Genomic DNA, 16013 nt, shown 5'->3' on the forward strand with positions numbered 1-16013 from the left:
ATCTCAATTTACCCGTTTACTAGTCATTTGGATGATAAACGACCTTTACTTTCACTTTTACTGTCGTTTCAGTACTTTTAGTGGCCTTAAAAAGTTGACTTTTTGTTCGGGTCAAAATTTGAGGAAACTTTCTTCATGAAAGTTGTAGAGGACGTTATAGCGCGTGCATATGTGGTACGTAAAAATCGGAGCTCGTATGCGAAAGTTATAAGCGAAAAACGGAAATTACTGTTCATAGTAATTTGTCTATAAATAGCCGAGTTACTGTGGTAAGTTTCCATTTTCGGAAACTTACCGAGCTCTCTCTCTTCTCTCTTCCTCTCCGACCTCTTCACCTTCTTCCGGCCATAACTCCTCCATCCGGTGATGGATTTTGACGCATAAGCTGTCGTTGGAAAGCTCTCTTCCTTCTCTTCATTTCTGGGTTTGTTTGGTAGCTTAATTTGAACTGTGGAAGGTGCAGCAACGAGAAGAAGAGGACGGTACTGTAGCAGTTTTGAGTCAACGCCGATATTTTCCGATTCCGGCCGTCTCCGGCCACCAAACCGGCGTCGAAGGTTCGGTTTTGGCCAAGGATCATTTTGCCCCTAGCCTTGAGCCACGATTTGCAGCGTGGAGGAAGAATCGAAGAGATGAATTTCTGGGTTACTATTCACCGATCGGGTTCAACCTTCTCCTTAATTGTTGAGGTACTTCTACTTGTTTTCTGACTTTGTCTCAGTTGAGAAAGTTGTTGGGTCTGTCGAGTAGGTGCTGCTACCAAAGTTTGGTGGTCATCGGAGGTGGTGGCCGCCGGCGCGTGGGGCCCACGCGCTGCCACTGTTGGTGGCGCGTGGAGGCGAGTAAAGTAGGTTTTTAATTTCTGTTTTAGCCCAATTAAATCCTATAAATGTTGTGGAGCTTATATATGAAGTTTGGTGAAGATTTGTGAGGTTTTGAATGTATTATGAATTTTCAAAAATTATAAGTTTCGATTATCGATTTACGACAATCCGACCGTTGGATATCTCTTGGTTCTGTCTTGGAACCTTTAAATTAGCGAATTGGTATTAGTTGTATAATTTGGGTTGAGTCCGAGAAGAAGTGGAGATGTGATTATGAGGATTTGATTTTAGGAATCGTATTAAATGGCCGAGTTGTTATTCACGGAATATAATTGTGTACAGGGCGATGTACCGAGCTATTGCTCGACGAAGGAACTCGGATGCGTGATCGCCTAAATAGTACAGTGAGTGGACTTTTGTTTAAATAATGATGCATGCGTTTATTTTCTTGAATTAATGCTTTATTTAATTAACATATTACTTTTCGAGCATATGAATTGATTTCGGAATTTGATTTCAGTTTATCTCGTGGATTTGCTTTCAATAATGATTTTCATGAAGTGATTATGATTTATTCCGGTTGTGAATTTCGGATATTAATTTTGTTATGTTCGGATTCGAAACTTTGATTTATGTTGTTTTTCAACAAAGTATTTTCCATGGTATTTTTCCAAAATGGAATATTAGTTTATTATTGAACTTCCTTGCTTATTCATCATTGACTCGAGAATATTTTTGGCGTGTGGGACACGCCGTTGATTTATTGATCTTTCTTATTTATTTATCCACTTTCGGATTTGGCATTGGGAATGCCTTGATGATGATTTTGGAATTGGTTTTGTTTCGAATTATGGAGATTATGATTTATTATTATTTCTCGCATTTTTGCTATTGATTTGAGATACTCTTGGCGTGTGGGACACGTCGTTGGAAATTCATTTGCGAGAGTTGGGGAAGCCTTATGTATTTACGGATTTATGTGGTTTTCGGATTTTCTTTTGCCATACTTTGGGTGACTATTATCATTGCTAGCATTGATTCGTCCTCCTTTGTGGCGAGGTGATGGGATCACCGAAGCCCGTCCTCCTTTGTGGCACTGGTTACTGTCTTTGTCACAGTAATGCTGAAGCCCAGTATCCTAATCGCTACACATAGTGGCGTGTGGGTATATAACGGGAGTATATGGGAGTACTTTAGCCTGGGAGGCTATCACCCGAGCCTGGGAGGCTCATTCGTATGGCTATCTTCTTCCCCTACTTTTATATTATTACTTGACTAGCGGGGCCTAGTCCGATTTTCTCTTAACCAGTGGGGCTGGTATGTTTCCACGAGATTTTAGAGTTTAAAGAATTATGTTTTATAATTGTTGCATGCATCGGGTTTTTAATGAAATAAATGTGGGAAAGTATAAAATCCTTTTTCTTTTCAATTATTTATTTTTGTCCACTCACGCTAATGTTTTTATGTATTTTCCTCTGGGCCCTTCGGTTTCAAATGCCCAGTTTGCAGGCGAAATTAGTTGAGGTCGGGCGTACATGGAGTCGAGGCATAGCCAACAGCATTGCTTCCGCGTACTCATTCTATTTCTATTTTCTTTGTTACCTAGTGGATTAGTAGTGCTCTGATAACCTGTGAGATTAATATTGTTTTTAGGTTGAGACTGATATTTGTGAAATTGGAGTTGTGATTTGGGGAGCAGGTGGCTCCAGAAGAATAAGGATGAGTGATTTAGAAGTGTAAATTTCATTTCTCCAGGTTTTGGGTAGTCCATTTTAGAGGAAATTCTGCCAAATTTTTGGAAGAATTTCTTCTAAGGTGGACCCCGCAGGGCCACTTCGAATTTCAGGGTGAAATCCGGGGGCGGGTCCTGTCATAAACTCTCCCAACCTTATCGAGACTCCAAGAACGAGTTATTGTGTGGCTGGAGTTTTTCTTTTGGTAATACAAGTTGGGCTATCTCCATTGGGCTTGGATTTCCAGATTTGTGCAAGACCCTAATTGGGCTTAAAATTGGGTGTAGATGGAGAGGATGGGTGTCCAGTGGACCAGCCACCTACAAATGTCGAAGCCCACTTCAAGACAGTTCGTCTCAATGTTCGGGCCTGGCCAAATTCGTTTATCGACAACGCAAAAGCCCATTCATACGGTCCAGTACAAGATTCAATACATCGGGTGCCCAAATTAAATTTGGGTGTCTGCAGAAGAAATATATTCGACGGATTCAAAAATAAATATATGTACATCCGTCAATACAAAAAATTCTCTCAACACCAGAAATACAAATTCCAAGAACTACAACGGTTTGATCCATCCTTGAGGGTATGTAGGCAATCTATCGACCCACTAGATGCAACCGCAAGTCCAAACAAAATCCCTGACTCCCTGGTTCAATTCAAATCCTTGACCTCATCAGTCAAATTTCACCAAACACCAGGAAACGTCATAGCCTTTCCAAACAAATCCAAAATAAATCGAATCCCTGGTTCACTTACACCAAATTTGTCCAAACACTATTCTTAGTCCAAAAAGCAATACCCTCCAATGGGTCATTCACTCATTGGAACTCTTGAACTACGAATGGCTTGATCCCTCTCCAAGGGCACGTAGGCAACCCATTCAGATATCCGGGTGCAACCACAAAAACAAACAAAACACACATCCCTACAATTGATTTCTTTATAATAGGAATCAAATGGTGTTTCCCTGTAATGGGGATTGTAATTAAAAGACACATTCTGTCTTGAATGGGTCGAACCCGAACTAATTAAAACTCTATTCTTTTAATGAATACGAGTGAAATTATGTTGGGTGATATTTTCGCTCATTGTGTGCAATTTTTACTCAACAAACCTGGAAGAGGATAAGAAGTAGACTGGTCCGCTGAATGAGGGACTCAACAGGCTGTTCAAGCTGAAGCCTGCGACTCACAGTTCACATTCTTCCGTGATAAGAAATTGATTAATCCTCAAGCCATGACAGCGTTGCAAGAGGAGGAGAAGAATAAAAAAGAGAAGTTGGAGCAACTAAAGCCGGTAGCAAAGGAGCGTGCTGGTGGTCAAAACATCCAACAAGGAAGCGAGAGATAGAGTGGATGGAGAAGAAGCGAGTGTGTCGAAGGAAGAAGAGGAAGAGGAAGTGGATGGGATATATATGAGGTTAAATGAGTACATATATGTATTATTAAACATGATAATTACGTTAGCAAAAGGCGTAGAGGCCAAATTTATGATTCCATTTCATATTTATTTATTAACGATGCAAAACACCCAAGTTAAATGGTTCCAACAATGTAACAAATGACATTACATCAATGTTGTATTATATAGTACAAAATTTCATATATTGCATGTGCTTGTTGTAGGTCATAAACATGTTTGCTAGGTACCTAATTGATCCACAAAGTTAAGTTTGGTTCTTCCCAACATAATTTGGGGTAAAAAATTGTCTCCTTGATTTATAATATTACACTTTTGATTTGAACGGATTTGTCTTTTATGAGATGCAATAATCACTATCTTTTACATTTTCGTGTATTAGGAGGGTGTAAACAATTACATAGAGCTACCAGGTATGAAGGATGGGTGGATCATATTAGAAGCTACTGCAGACTAATTGATTATGATCCTAAATTAAAAGAATGAAAAGGGTATGGATACTTTTATCTTAATCAAAATGCATTTAGTACAAGGTGCAGTTTATCACAAATTACGTGTGATGGTGGTTTAGCACTGCAATACATATAATAATACGATATTATGCAGATAATCATTCTATCATGTAATGGTCATGAGTGTGGACATTGATACTTGTTGGTGGTTAAACTTAAGACCAAAATTGCTAAAATACTTGATAGTTACCCTGACAAAGCAGCAAAATCAAAAAAGAAAAAGACTGCTAATAATTTGTTAAGTATTGGCTTCAAGTAAGCTTCCTTATGGCTAATAATTTGTAAAGTATTGGCTTCAAGTAAACATGAAGACTGAGAACATGACCATGATTTGTAAAGTATTGGCTTCAAGTAAGCTTCCTGATGGAATGACCTTTAACATTGCTAAATGTGTTAGAGTTGGAGAGAGAAAGTTAATAGGGCTTAAAAGACATGATAACCATATTATAATGCAGTATTTGTTTCCCTAAGCTATCTGTTATGCTCTCCCTGAATATGTTGCAAGGATATTTATAGAACTAAGCTCATTTTTATAGTCAATGATGGAGGATGATGAAGTAAAGGCAAGATGGGATATGACAAACATTCCTACAGTAGAAGACCAAATTTGTTCCGAAGGTGAACCATGATTTTTCCAGTTTTCAAGTGTTTATGACTTGTAAAACGATGTTTCATTTTGTGTATATTGAATGAGGCTGATTCAATTTGTTTTGGGTTCATTAGTTTCAGCTTATATCAATCAATTGATCAATTGAAGCAATGTGTGCAAGGTACTGTGTAATGTAATGAAGCTTAATTTTAGTATGTTTACCAAATCTAGTTATTAGAATTAATTCAGTCTTTTTTTTTTTGTCTGAGTTATTCTATATAAGGATGTTTGACTCTTTTGCAAGTTATTAAGTGTTGATTGATCAAGTTCGGCCCTAAGAGCAGTAGATTCATGATATCAAAGGAAATATAATCACAACATGATTAAATAGACTACCCTCAATGTAAAAAAAATAAAAAATAAAAAACTAGACTACCATAAGTTGAAATTGTCACTATAAACTGACATTATTTTTAACATACATTAAAGGACTCTTAGCTTACATGTGTTCTTCATGACAAACCATCTTTTCCCTACCAATCTCCTTCACTAGCTTCTTTTTTAAAATTATCTTTATTGATTGTAGAACCAGCTTTCTTAGATGTCATGCTACAAACTTCTCCCTCACTTTTAGCATATTGGTCTCCATGATAATGAGCAGTGCTAAGAACATCAGTCTCACCACTAATTGAAACTGTTTTTGGTTGTAGGTGAGTAGATGAAGTTAAATGAGGGCCGATGCGTGGAATATTTGAAGCCGCATGCTGTGGTGTTTCAAAATGAAACACACCATCATTTGAGCGAGACCTTGCATGTTGTTTACAAGCAACATCATTAGCTTGGTGGAAATGCTCTTGTGCTATTGTTAGTGTGGGGACTAAGATTCTCATCATGTCTCGTGCATCTATGAATAAAGGATTAGGAAGGGTCTCACTGGACAAGTGAGCAGGAGAGTGTTTACATTGATTTCTCTCATTCGGTGCATCATCTTAATATAGATGGCGAGATGACTGAAAACACCAGATGGAACAACAATTTAAATTAGATGATCAATTAGTACAAGTGAAAGAAAACACAAGCAATTGCTTACGCAGTGTAAACCTCTCCACTGAGGAAACTTCACTGCGTGGCTTTTAACGTAGCCAACACGATAGTCAAATCCAATATGAATCAAATCGTTACAGATCACAAGTAGTGGTATTCAACACAACCACATTGACTAGCAACAATGCTAACTTGTTCACAACTGTAAAAGATCTATTCTAAACAATGATGAAACACTATGTATAGATGAAGAAATCTGGACACGTCTTCAGATTCAATCTTGTCTTGAAGCCTCACTGATCTCAATCACATATGTAAGTGATGAATGCAGTGAACACGTAGTATGATCAATCAATTAAACAAACAATGAGAGTTTTGTAAAACAGTTAGTGCAGACTATGCAGCACAATTAAAAATTCTCAATCAAAAAAAAAAAAAAAAAAAAAAAAAAAAAAAAAATCTCCGTCCATAATGCAGTTTCAAAACCTTTTATAGAAGACAAGGACTCCCCCTCAAATCAATCATCTTAAACATTGATTGAGATAGACATGGAAAGGTATTTAAAACTGTTTTGAACACATAATCGGATATGTATCCGAAAATAGATTTTTAAGATCAATTAAAATCAATGCATATCAATTTAGGATCATGCACAAAATGATATGTATCTCGAGATCTTTATCTTCATGTGATCTGCCTTTTAATTCCTTTGATTCTCCGAGCAGTTAGGAGAGGTACTCTCCTAAATCTTTGCATATCCTTTTTCCTTGAGATCTTAGGAAATCATGTGTTGAAGGGAGTAGTCCAAGTACTTACAATCTCCCCCTTTGGGCAATCCCATTCAACACATGACAATTTTTCTTCTTGATGTTCCTGCATGTTAGAATTTAAACAAACATACATATAATGTGAACAAAAAAGTGCGACTTGGAAAAAGGAATCAGTTTCCTTCCTTTTCCTGTCCAGGTTGCCAAGATAAAGTTACTTAAAAATAAAAAGCATCCAAAAATATCTGTGCTTATGCACTTACAACCCAACAAGCAAAAATAAATATTGTTTGATAGAAATTAAACTGCAGAGATCATAAAAAGCAGAAAAATTAAAAAAGTTACTTCTCCCCCTTTGAATGGGAAGGCACATCAAATTCCTCACAAAGCTTGGTGACGTTGTCCAGAAACTCCTCGTCATCCATGGAAGCGGAGCTCTCCTCCGGTGTAATAGGTTCCGACCTGACGTCGGAAGGACGGGGAGCGTCAAACCCGGGAGGGTGACGCTGCATGTTCCAGATCTCCTGTGTGAGTGTGGTCAGAGCATGACGAGTACGAACTAGAAGGGAATGCATGTCGTCCATGTCCGTAGTAAGGCAGGCAATGCGCCAGTCAGCCACCATGATCTGGTCACGGAGACTATCCAGAGAGACAGGAGGAGGAGGAATAGCAGAAGAGGCACCAGAAGAGGAGGGGCGAAGAGGGGGGCTCCGACTGCGTTCACGTTGCATGCCGGGATGGAGAATGTCGGCTCTGGCAGCAGCCTGACGGCCTTCCTCTGGAGGTGGCAGGCGGCGATGTCCACCAAGGCGAGTTGTTATTTTGGTGCGAACCATGGTGAGAGAAACTGTGAGAGAAGGAGCCTGCATACTTAAAACCAGAGTGAAATCCGAGAGAGATAACCAAGGATATATATCATGAACCAGTAGGTCTTGAGAAACTGAAGAGACAAGTCAGTTTGAGAAGGCGTGTGCAAATTGGAGAGAAATTATGATTCATTATGGTTCCAAGATACGCATGCAATGAATCTCTCCCCCTTAACCTATACTTAACCAATAAGGCAATGAATATCAACCAGATGGCACTTAATGAGAGAGAGAGAGAGCAGGAAAAAAAATATGCGAAATCTTCACAATCTGTAATTAAATCTCACAATCAATTTGCTTATTGAGAATCCAAGCAAGGAATGCATTGGTCATGTTGAAGGAGAAAAAATAGCATAGTTAAAGCACAGAGAGCATTAATCACTTAGGGAAGTAACTATACGTCAGAGTATCAATCATGATGTATTCTATCAACAAGTAAAGTGGGTACTCATGCGTAGACTTCAAAGAATAGACTGATGAGTAAGAGTTTATAAGCAAGATGTGGGGCTTAGAGACAAGTTTAGTGAGAGAGAGAGTCGTAGTAAAGAAGAAAGACTGAACATAGGAACTGTGCTCACGAATTCTCCTAAGAGAAATAGGAAACATTTTTCCCAAGAATTTTAGTTCTCTGAGTCATAGACTTCTTTATTTTGTAACGACATATACTCATGTAGCAAGACATGTCTCAGTAGCTCCCAGATCAGATGATCTTAGGGTACTAAGCATAACAAGGATGCTCCATGGAGAGAGTCTTGAGTATATGTGCATAGTTTCTCAAGGTACATACATTGATCTACAACCTTCTCTTTTCTTGCAAACCCTGGAAAGTTCACCACAACCAGAGCCTGATTACTTTGAGAGGTGTGATATGATTTATCCATTCTCGTTTCTTGCAAATCCTAGAAAGTTTACCACAACTAGGACCTGATTACTTTGAGAAGAGGGAATGAGCTTATTTGAGCAATTTAGCCAGTTCTCCTACAATACTAAGACTCTCTTTGTCAATAACCAAGAAACATGCCACCACATAAAGTTTATAAGTGCCGTGCATAACAACGTTGCCTGATGTAAGAAGCTAATCATGAGTACACAGTTAAATGTCCAGAATAAGACATGATGACGAAGGATACTTAACTGAAGATAGTATGATTCACTAAGGACAATGGTCAAGGTACACTAAGATCAATATTTTCTCAAACTACAGTGGACAGACATTCGTGTGTGTTAATGCTTGGAACAAATCCCAAGTGCATTTCTTAACATCTCAAACCTAGCAGTATCGAGTGGCTTAGTAAACAGATCAGCCAGTTGACTTTCAGTGGGAACAAAGCTTAACTCAAGTAGATTTTGTTCAACTAAATCCCGAATGAAGTGATATTTAAGATCAATGTGCTTTGTTCTAGAGTGTTGAACAGGATTCTTGGTAATGTTTATAGCACTTGTATTGTCACATAAAACAGACAACTTACCTTGAGAAAAGCCATAATCATGAAGCATTTGCTTCATCCAAAGCATTTGCGTGCAGCAACTGCCAGCTGCAACATACTCAGCTTCTGCAGTAGACAAGGAGATGCAGTTTTGTTTCTTGCTATGCCAGGCAACTAGATTGTTGCCAATGAAGAAGCATCCCCCTGAAGTGCTTTTCCGATCCTTTAAATTTCCTCCCCAGTCAGCATCAGAATAGCCTGCAATTTCTACATTAGTATCGAAGGTATAGAAAATGCCACAATTAACTGTACCTGCCACATAGCGGATTATTCTTTTGACAGCATCCATGTGAGATTCTTTGGGGTTTGCTTGAAATCGAGCACACACGCCCACACTGTAAGAGATGTCAGGTCTGCTTGCAGTGAGATAGAGCAAACTCCCGATCATACTTCGATAGAGGGTAGGATCAATTGATTTTCCTTCATGATCTTCGCTCAACTTGGCAGTTGTACTCATGGGGTTGGTCACTGTCTTCTTGGAAGCAAGACCGAATTTCTTGATCAGGTTCTCAGCGTATTTTGATTGAGAGAGAAATAAACCTGTGTCTATTTGCTTTACTTGCAATCCAAGAAAAAATGTTAGTTCACCACACATGCTCATTTCAAATTCACTTTCCATGACAGATTGAAATTCTTTGACAAGATATTTAGAGGTGGAACCAGACACAATGTCATCAACATACACTTGGGCAATGATAATGTCATTTTTGGTTTGTTTCATAAACAATGTTTTATCTATGGATCCTCTAGTATACCCTTTTCCCACAAGATGAGTGGATAGCCTCTCATACCAGGCTCGAGGAGCTTGCTTTAGCCCATACAGGGCTTTCTTGAGCCGGTAGACATGATCTAAGTTGTGTGGATCTTGGAAACCAGGGGCTGTTCTACATAAACTTCCTCCTGAAGAAATTCATTCAGAAAGGCAGTTTTGACATCCATTTGAAACAATTTGAACCGGAGATGACAAGCAATGGATAGGAGTAATCTAACATATTCCAACCTAGCTACAGGAGCAAATGTCTCGTCAAAGTCAAGTCCTTCAACCTGTGAATATCCCTGAGCAACTAGTCTGGCTTTATTCCTAATCACGTTTTCCTTTTCATCACTTTTATTTCTGAAAATCCACTTAGTTCCTATAACATTGCACTTACTAGGTCGTGGTACTAGGTACCATACATCATTCCTAGTAAACTGATTCAGTTCATCCTGCATAGCGCTAATCCAGTTATCATCCAACAAAGCTGCTTTAATATTTTTTGGTTCAACGATGGACACAAAACCAAAATGAGATATAATGTTCATGCTTACCAAATTTTCGGTAATAAAACACAGTAATACATTCTCTTCACTTACCTCGAAGGAACTTACCTGAACTGCAGCCTTTCTCCTTGTTATCGGACCATCTGTTAGATTGCCGATGATATCTTGAGTGGAGTGGTCTTTTTGAACTTGCTTGAACACTCTTCTTTGGGTGGGAGCTGGTTCAAAAATGTTGTCATGGATTTCCTCTTCCTCTTCCTCAGATGATGTTTCAGTAATCTGTGATGGTGTGACCGAGAAGGGTGAGGTATCTGCAAATGTTACGTCCTGTTTCACACATTGATCATCAATAGAAACATTAATGGATTCCATCACAACACGAGTTCTTTTATTGTAAACCCTATACGCTCTACTGTTCAGAGAATACCCCAAGAACACCCCATCATCACTTCTAGCATCAAACTTACCGAGGTGCTCTCTATCTCGTAGAATGTAGCAAGGACTGCCAAACACATGAAAGTGTCCAACATTTGGCTTCTTACCTTTCCACAGCTCGTAGGCAGTTTGATCAGTACCTGGTCTGAGGAATACTCTATTTATTGTATAGCAAGCAGTGCTAATCGCCTCAGCCCAAAAGTTTGTGCTTAAACCTGCAGCATGTAGCATTACTCGAGCCATGTCTAGCAATACCCTATTTTTCCTTTCCACTATCCCATTTTGTTGAGGAGTGATTTGAGCTGAGAACTCATGTGACACACCAAGCTCATGACAGTAGTTAGAAAAATAGGCATTTTTAAATTCAGTTCCATTATCTGATCTTATTCTCACTAAGCAGTTATTAGATGACTGTTTCTCAATGATTAATTTTTGACTCAAATTCTTAAAGGACTCAAACGTTTCAGTTTTGTCTTTTAAGAAGTTTACCCAGATGTATCTTGAGAAATCATCCACAACCACTAGTATGTAGCTCTTACCTCCAAGACTTTCAGATTGAGCTGGTCCCATGAGATCCATGTGTAATAGCTCCAATACTTGTGTGGTTGTTGCAGAATTTATCACTCTGTGAGGTGCCTTAGTTTGCTTTCCCACCTTGCAGTCTCCACACATCTTGTCAGTTTTACCTTTTAAATTTGGCAAGCCTCGGACACATTGTTTGGAAGATAATTTCAGCAAGTCCTGATAGTTGACATGTCCCATCTTTCTGTGCCAAATTTCAAAGGTTTCCTCTGTGGATTTAACAGACAAACAAGACTGCAAACTAGAAGATTCATTAGCTTGAATGTGGTAACAGTTATCGACAGATCTCTTACCTCCCATGATACTTTCTCCTTTCTGATTTAGGACCAAACATCTCTGTTTGTTAAACCATACATCTTCTTAGTCGTCAGCCAAATGGCTGACGCTAATCAGATTTGCAGTTAATCCTTCAACGAATAACACATTTTTAAGGTTAGGTATACCTGGAGTGTTTACTGTACCTCGAGCTAGAATGTTAGCTTTCCTCCCATCTCCAAACGTGACTGATCCAGTGGTATTTTCATCCTCAAATGAAGTAAACCAGGTTTTGTCTCCAGTCATGTGTCTTGAGCAACCACTGTCAACATACCAAAAATCTCGTCGCTTGTCAGCTAATGCAGTTAAAGCTACTAAACAAGTTGCCTCAATGTGAGAGCGTTGATGAGTTTGGCTAGCACAAACAAAAAGACATGTATCATCAGTTTCATTAACAAGGGACCTATGATTTTTGCTTTCAATTTTTCTGGTCCAGACATCTTTTCTTCTTTCAGCTTGAGGATTCTTCTTAGAAACAATTTCAGTTAATTTGTTAATAAGTTCCTTTTGTTCTTTAAGCTCAACCTGTAGGGTTTCAACAGTACATTTTTCTTGAGAAAATTTTAAGTTTGAAAACCGTTCATTACATCTAGGTCTGATATGGCCAATCTTACCACAGTGATGACAAGTAGGAATAAAGGTTCTAGGGTTTGCGTACCTGGGTTGACCAGTGGGGGATTCTTGGTCAAGTTTTACCTGAAGGTGTTGGTTTGAATTATCTTCCTTTATACTTTTGACATGATCATCAATGGAGACATCTTTCTGCTCTACAGATGGTTTTGAGGCTCGTACGAACTTGGTGCTTTTGGAATTTTCTCCAGTGTATCCTAGCCCACATGTATCATGAGGAGCTTTTCCTGATCCGAGCAACTTGGACATGGAAGTGGAACTGATATCGAACTTGATGAATCTTTCTTGAGTTAATTTTAACTCGTGTTGTAGAGACTCATTTTTCGCCAACAATTCCAAGTTCAAGGCTCTTTGTCCTTTAACATCCAGCTCTAGTAGTTTGATCCTGTTGAGAAACTCATTCTTTTCAGTCTTCCACGTCAGTATCTCTTGGTCACTTTGTGGATTTGCTGATTCACTCAAGAATTTGCTTTTCTCCAACTTCCATGCAGATTGTGAGGATTCGAATAGATGCTCCACCTTTTCTTTTTCAGTTCTCAGGAAGTCTACTTCTTTTTCCAAGCTCAAGTTTCTAATCAGAGTAGCCTTTGAAGCTTTGTAGAGTTGTTTGCAGCGGACATTTGTTTCATCATCATCAGAGAAATACTCGTCACTTTCATAATCAGGCAACAGTGATGATACAAGGGCCACATTTTCAATTTCTTGAGATTCATCATCACTCCAAGTTGAAAGGAGAGACTTGTTGTTGCTGTTTCCAAGCTTCCTATTTCCACAGTCAGTAGATATATGACCAAAACCACCACATTCATAGCACTTTGGTTTTCCTGATTGATTTCCTTTGAAGCTTCCTCTTCCACTCTTACCATTGTAGTCATTGTTGCTACCACTGCCAGTATAGTTATTCCTTCTGGGAGCATTTGCGTTTTTAGAGGAGTTCTTGCTTTTGAGAAATTTTTTGAATTCCTTTGTCAGTAGAGCTAGGTCCAGCGATCCTTCTTCCTCTTCAATTTCTTTCACAGCTTTGAAAGCTACACCCTTGTTTTTCTTCTCAGGTTTTAACCTCATCTCATAGGTTTTCAAATTTCCGATGAGCTCATCAAGTGGATAATCATCTATATCAAAAGAGTCCTCTATGCTAGTGACTTTTGAGTGAAATTTTTCTGGCAGAGCCCTGAGTATCTTTTTGACTATTTTATCTTCATCAAAAGGTGCTCCTAGACTGCGACACTGACCGGAAATCTTAAGAATTCTACCATGGAAGTCGTCCACGGTTTCATCATCTGCCATGGTCATGGTTTCGAATTCAAAAATCAGTGCTTGCAGTTTCTGTGCACGTACCTTTTTATTTCCTTCGTAGGTAGTCTGTAGGAGATCCCATGCCTGCTTGGCAGTATCACAATGACTTATCCTCAGTTTTTCTTGCTCCGATAGGGCTGTGAAGATGCTGTTCTTAGCCTTGAAATCTGCTTGCAAGTCATGAACTTCTTCCTCAGTCCAGTCCTTCCTTGGTTTGGGAGTGGCAGTGGAAGAGCCTTCTTCTTTTGCTTTTGCCATAGGTACATTCCAGCCATTTTCTACGATGTTCCACACGTGTTCATCTTGAGCATAGAGGTATGACTTCATGTAAATTTTCCATTGAGTATATTTTTCACATCCACCTTCGAACCATGGAGGACTATTTATAGATCCCCCAGCAGCCCTATCACGTGAATGTTCCATCTTTCCTGGGATCTCTAGAGAGTTCTAGAACCCGCTCTGATACCAAATGAAAACACAAGCAATTGCTTACGCAGTGTAAACCTCTCCACTGAGGAAACTTCACTGCGTGGCTTTTAACGTAGCCAACACGATAGTCAAATCCAATATGAATCAAATCGTTACAGATCACAAGTAGTGGTATTCAACACAACCACATTGACTAGCAACAATGCTAACTTGTTCACAACTGTAAAAGATCTATTCTAAACAATGATGAAACACTATGTATAGATGAAGAAATCTGGACACGTCTTCAGATTCAATCTTGTCTTGAAGCCTCACTGATCTCAATCACATATGTAAGTGATGAATGCAGTGAACACGTAGTATGATCAATCAATTAAACAAACAATGAGAGTTTTGTAAAACAGTTAGTGCAGACTATGCAGCACAATTAAAAATTCTCAATCAAAAAAAAAAAAAAAAAAAAAAAAAAACTCTCCGTCCATAATGCAGTTTCAAAACCTTTTATAGAAGACAAGGACTCCCCCTCAAATCAATCATCTTAAACATTGATTGAGATAGACATGGAAAGGTATTTAAAACTGTTTTGAACACATAATCGGATATGTATCCGAAAATAGATTTTTAAGATCAATTAAAATCAATGCATATCAATTTAGGATCATGCACAAAATGATATGTATCTCGAGATCTTTATCTTCATGTGATCTGCCTTTTAATTCCTTTGATTCTCCGAGCAGTTAGGAGAGGTACTCTCCTAAATCTTTGCATATCCTTTTTCCTTGAGATCTTAGGAAATCATGTGTTGAAGGGAGTAGTCCAAGTACTTACAATGACTTGCACCACACTTCATTTTTTCACTATATTAAGAAAAATAAGAAAAAAGAAGTTAAGTTAAAAATTAGAAGAGATGTCTAAATGAAAAGTATAAATTATATAAAAAATATTATTGTATTATCAAAATCACAGTCAAGAATGCAAAAAGAAATTTTAAGCCTAAAGATATCCACTAGTTACTACTAATCTTTAAAGAAATTGTAGATGTACTCGATCCAAAGATTGGCTTCTCATGTGTGGAATTTGTTGTGGTTTAAGAATGTTATTTATACATAGGGACATTAACCGGTGTTGGTTGGCTAGTAAAAATAAAATATAATTTAATAATAATTTTTCTTTTGACGGTATAACAATTATAAATATAATGAATAAAAATCTATCGGAATTGTTTCAGCTGTATAGATGGAGGTCTAGTCCAGCGGAATCACGAGGTATCTCGCTTTATCACTATCGCTATCGGTCTCGTTTATCTGTAAAATAAATAGAGGTCAGAGGGAAGACTGGGTATGCCGGTCTTCGAGGCTCCGATGCCTAAGTCAGTATCGTTATAAGATAAAGATAATGGAAAGCGATAGTAAACAGTTGCCTTTTCGGGGCGTTGGAGATGACCCATTTGTAGAGGATTTGGAGAGATGCGGTTTCTTTGCACCCAATGTGGGCGGTTGAGTTTCCTATCAGGAATCCCGCTTACAGGTACTTTGCTATTCTCTGGTGGTTAGATGAGCTTTGTGCTTCTGATACTTGTGCCCGGAAGGTATATATACCAACATGAATATATTTTAATAAAGAGAGGGGAATATCGCAGCCTTACAGGATCACAAACCAAATTGTTCCAATGCTAGGTCTTTTCGTGGTTTGTGACAATGGCTAGATAGTACAGTTTTCCGCCACGAATTTTGGCTTCCTGCATATATTTTTCACTTCAAAAATCAAAAGAGGGACACAAGTCCTTAATATTCTGTCAATTAAAAGAATGGTGGAGGTTCGT

The 16013-nt window shown here is 38.5% G+C and overlaps 2 protein-coding genes and 1 long non-coding RNA gene across 3 annotated transcripts; 1 reads left to right on the top strand and 2 right to left on the bottom strand.

The window, feature by feature from the left end:
• Positions 1 to 477: 477 nt before the first annotated feature.
• Positions 478 to 2511, top strand: LOC133743042 (uncharacterized). The gene is made up of 3 exons (XR_009862875.1): positions 478 to 689; positions 1167 to 1228; positions 2327 to 2511. It is a non-coding gene; the product is annotated as an uncharacterized LOC133743042 (long non-coding RNA).
• Positions 2512 to 8709: 6198 nt separating this feature from the next.
• On the bottom strand, positions 8710 to 9965 carry LOC133744560 (uncharacterized mitochondrial protein AtMg00810-like). Its single transcript, XM_062172652.1, has 2 exons — positions 9227 to 9965; positions 8710 to 8819 (listed from the first exon to the last, which is right to left on the bottom strand). The coding sequence occupies exons 1-2, from the start codon at positions 9963 to 9965 to the stop codon at positions 8710 to 8712; spliced, it is 849 nt and encodes a 282-aa protein (XP_062028636.1).
• A 1916-nt stretch (positions 9966 to 11881) lies between these two features.
• Positions 11882 to 14185, bottom strand: LOC133744562 (uncharacterized). Its single transcript, XM_062172653.1, has one exon. The coding sequence runs from the start codon at positions 14183 to 14185 to the stop codon at positions 11882 to 11884; it is 2304 nt and encodes a 767-aa protein (XP_062028637.1).
• Between the last annotated feature and the right edge of the window lie 1828 nt (positions 14186 to 16013).

The sequence above is a fragment of the Rosa rugosa genome, chromosome 4 (assembly GCF_958449725.1).
Source record: "Rosa rugosa chromosome 4, drRosRugo1.1, whole genome shotgun sequence".
NCBI lineage: Eukaryota > Viridiplantae > Streptophyta > Magnoliopsida > Rosales > Rosaceae > Rosa > Rosa rugosa.

Bases quoted from the DNA above. Each gene is read 5' to 3' on its own strand.
- LOC133744560 (XM_062172652.1), bottom strand. From the start codon at position 9,965: ATGAAACAAACCAAAAATGACATTATCATTGCCCAAGTGTATGTTGAT. The intron at 8,820-9,226 runs GTAAGTTGTCTG...TTCTTACATCAG, and splicing joins TGATTATGGCTTTTCTCAAG to GCAACGTTGTTATGCACGGC.
- LOC133744562 (XM_062172653.1), bottom strand. From the start codon at position 14,185: ATGGAACATTCACGTGATAGGGCTGCTGGGGGATCTATAAATAGTCCT.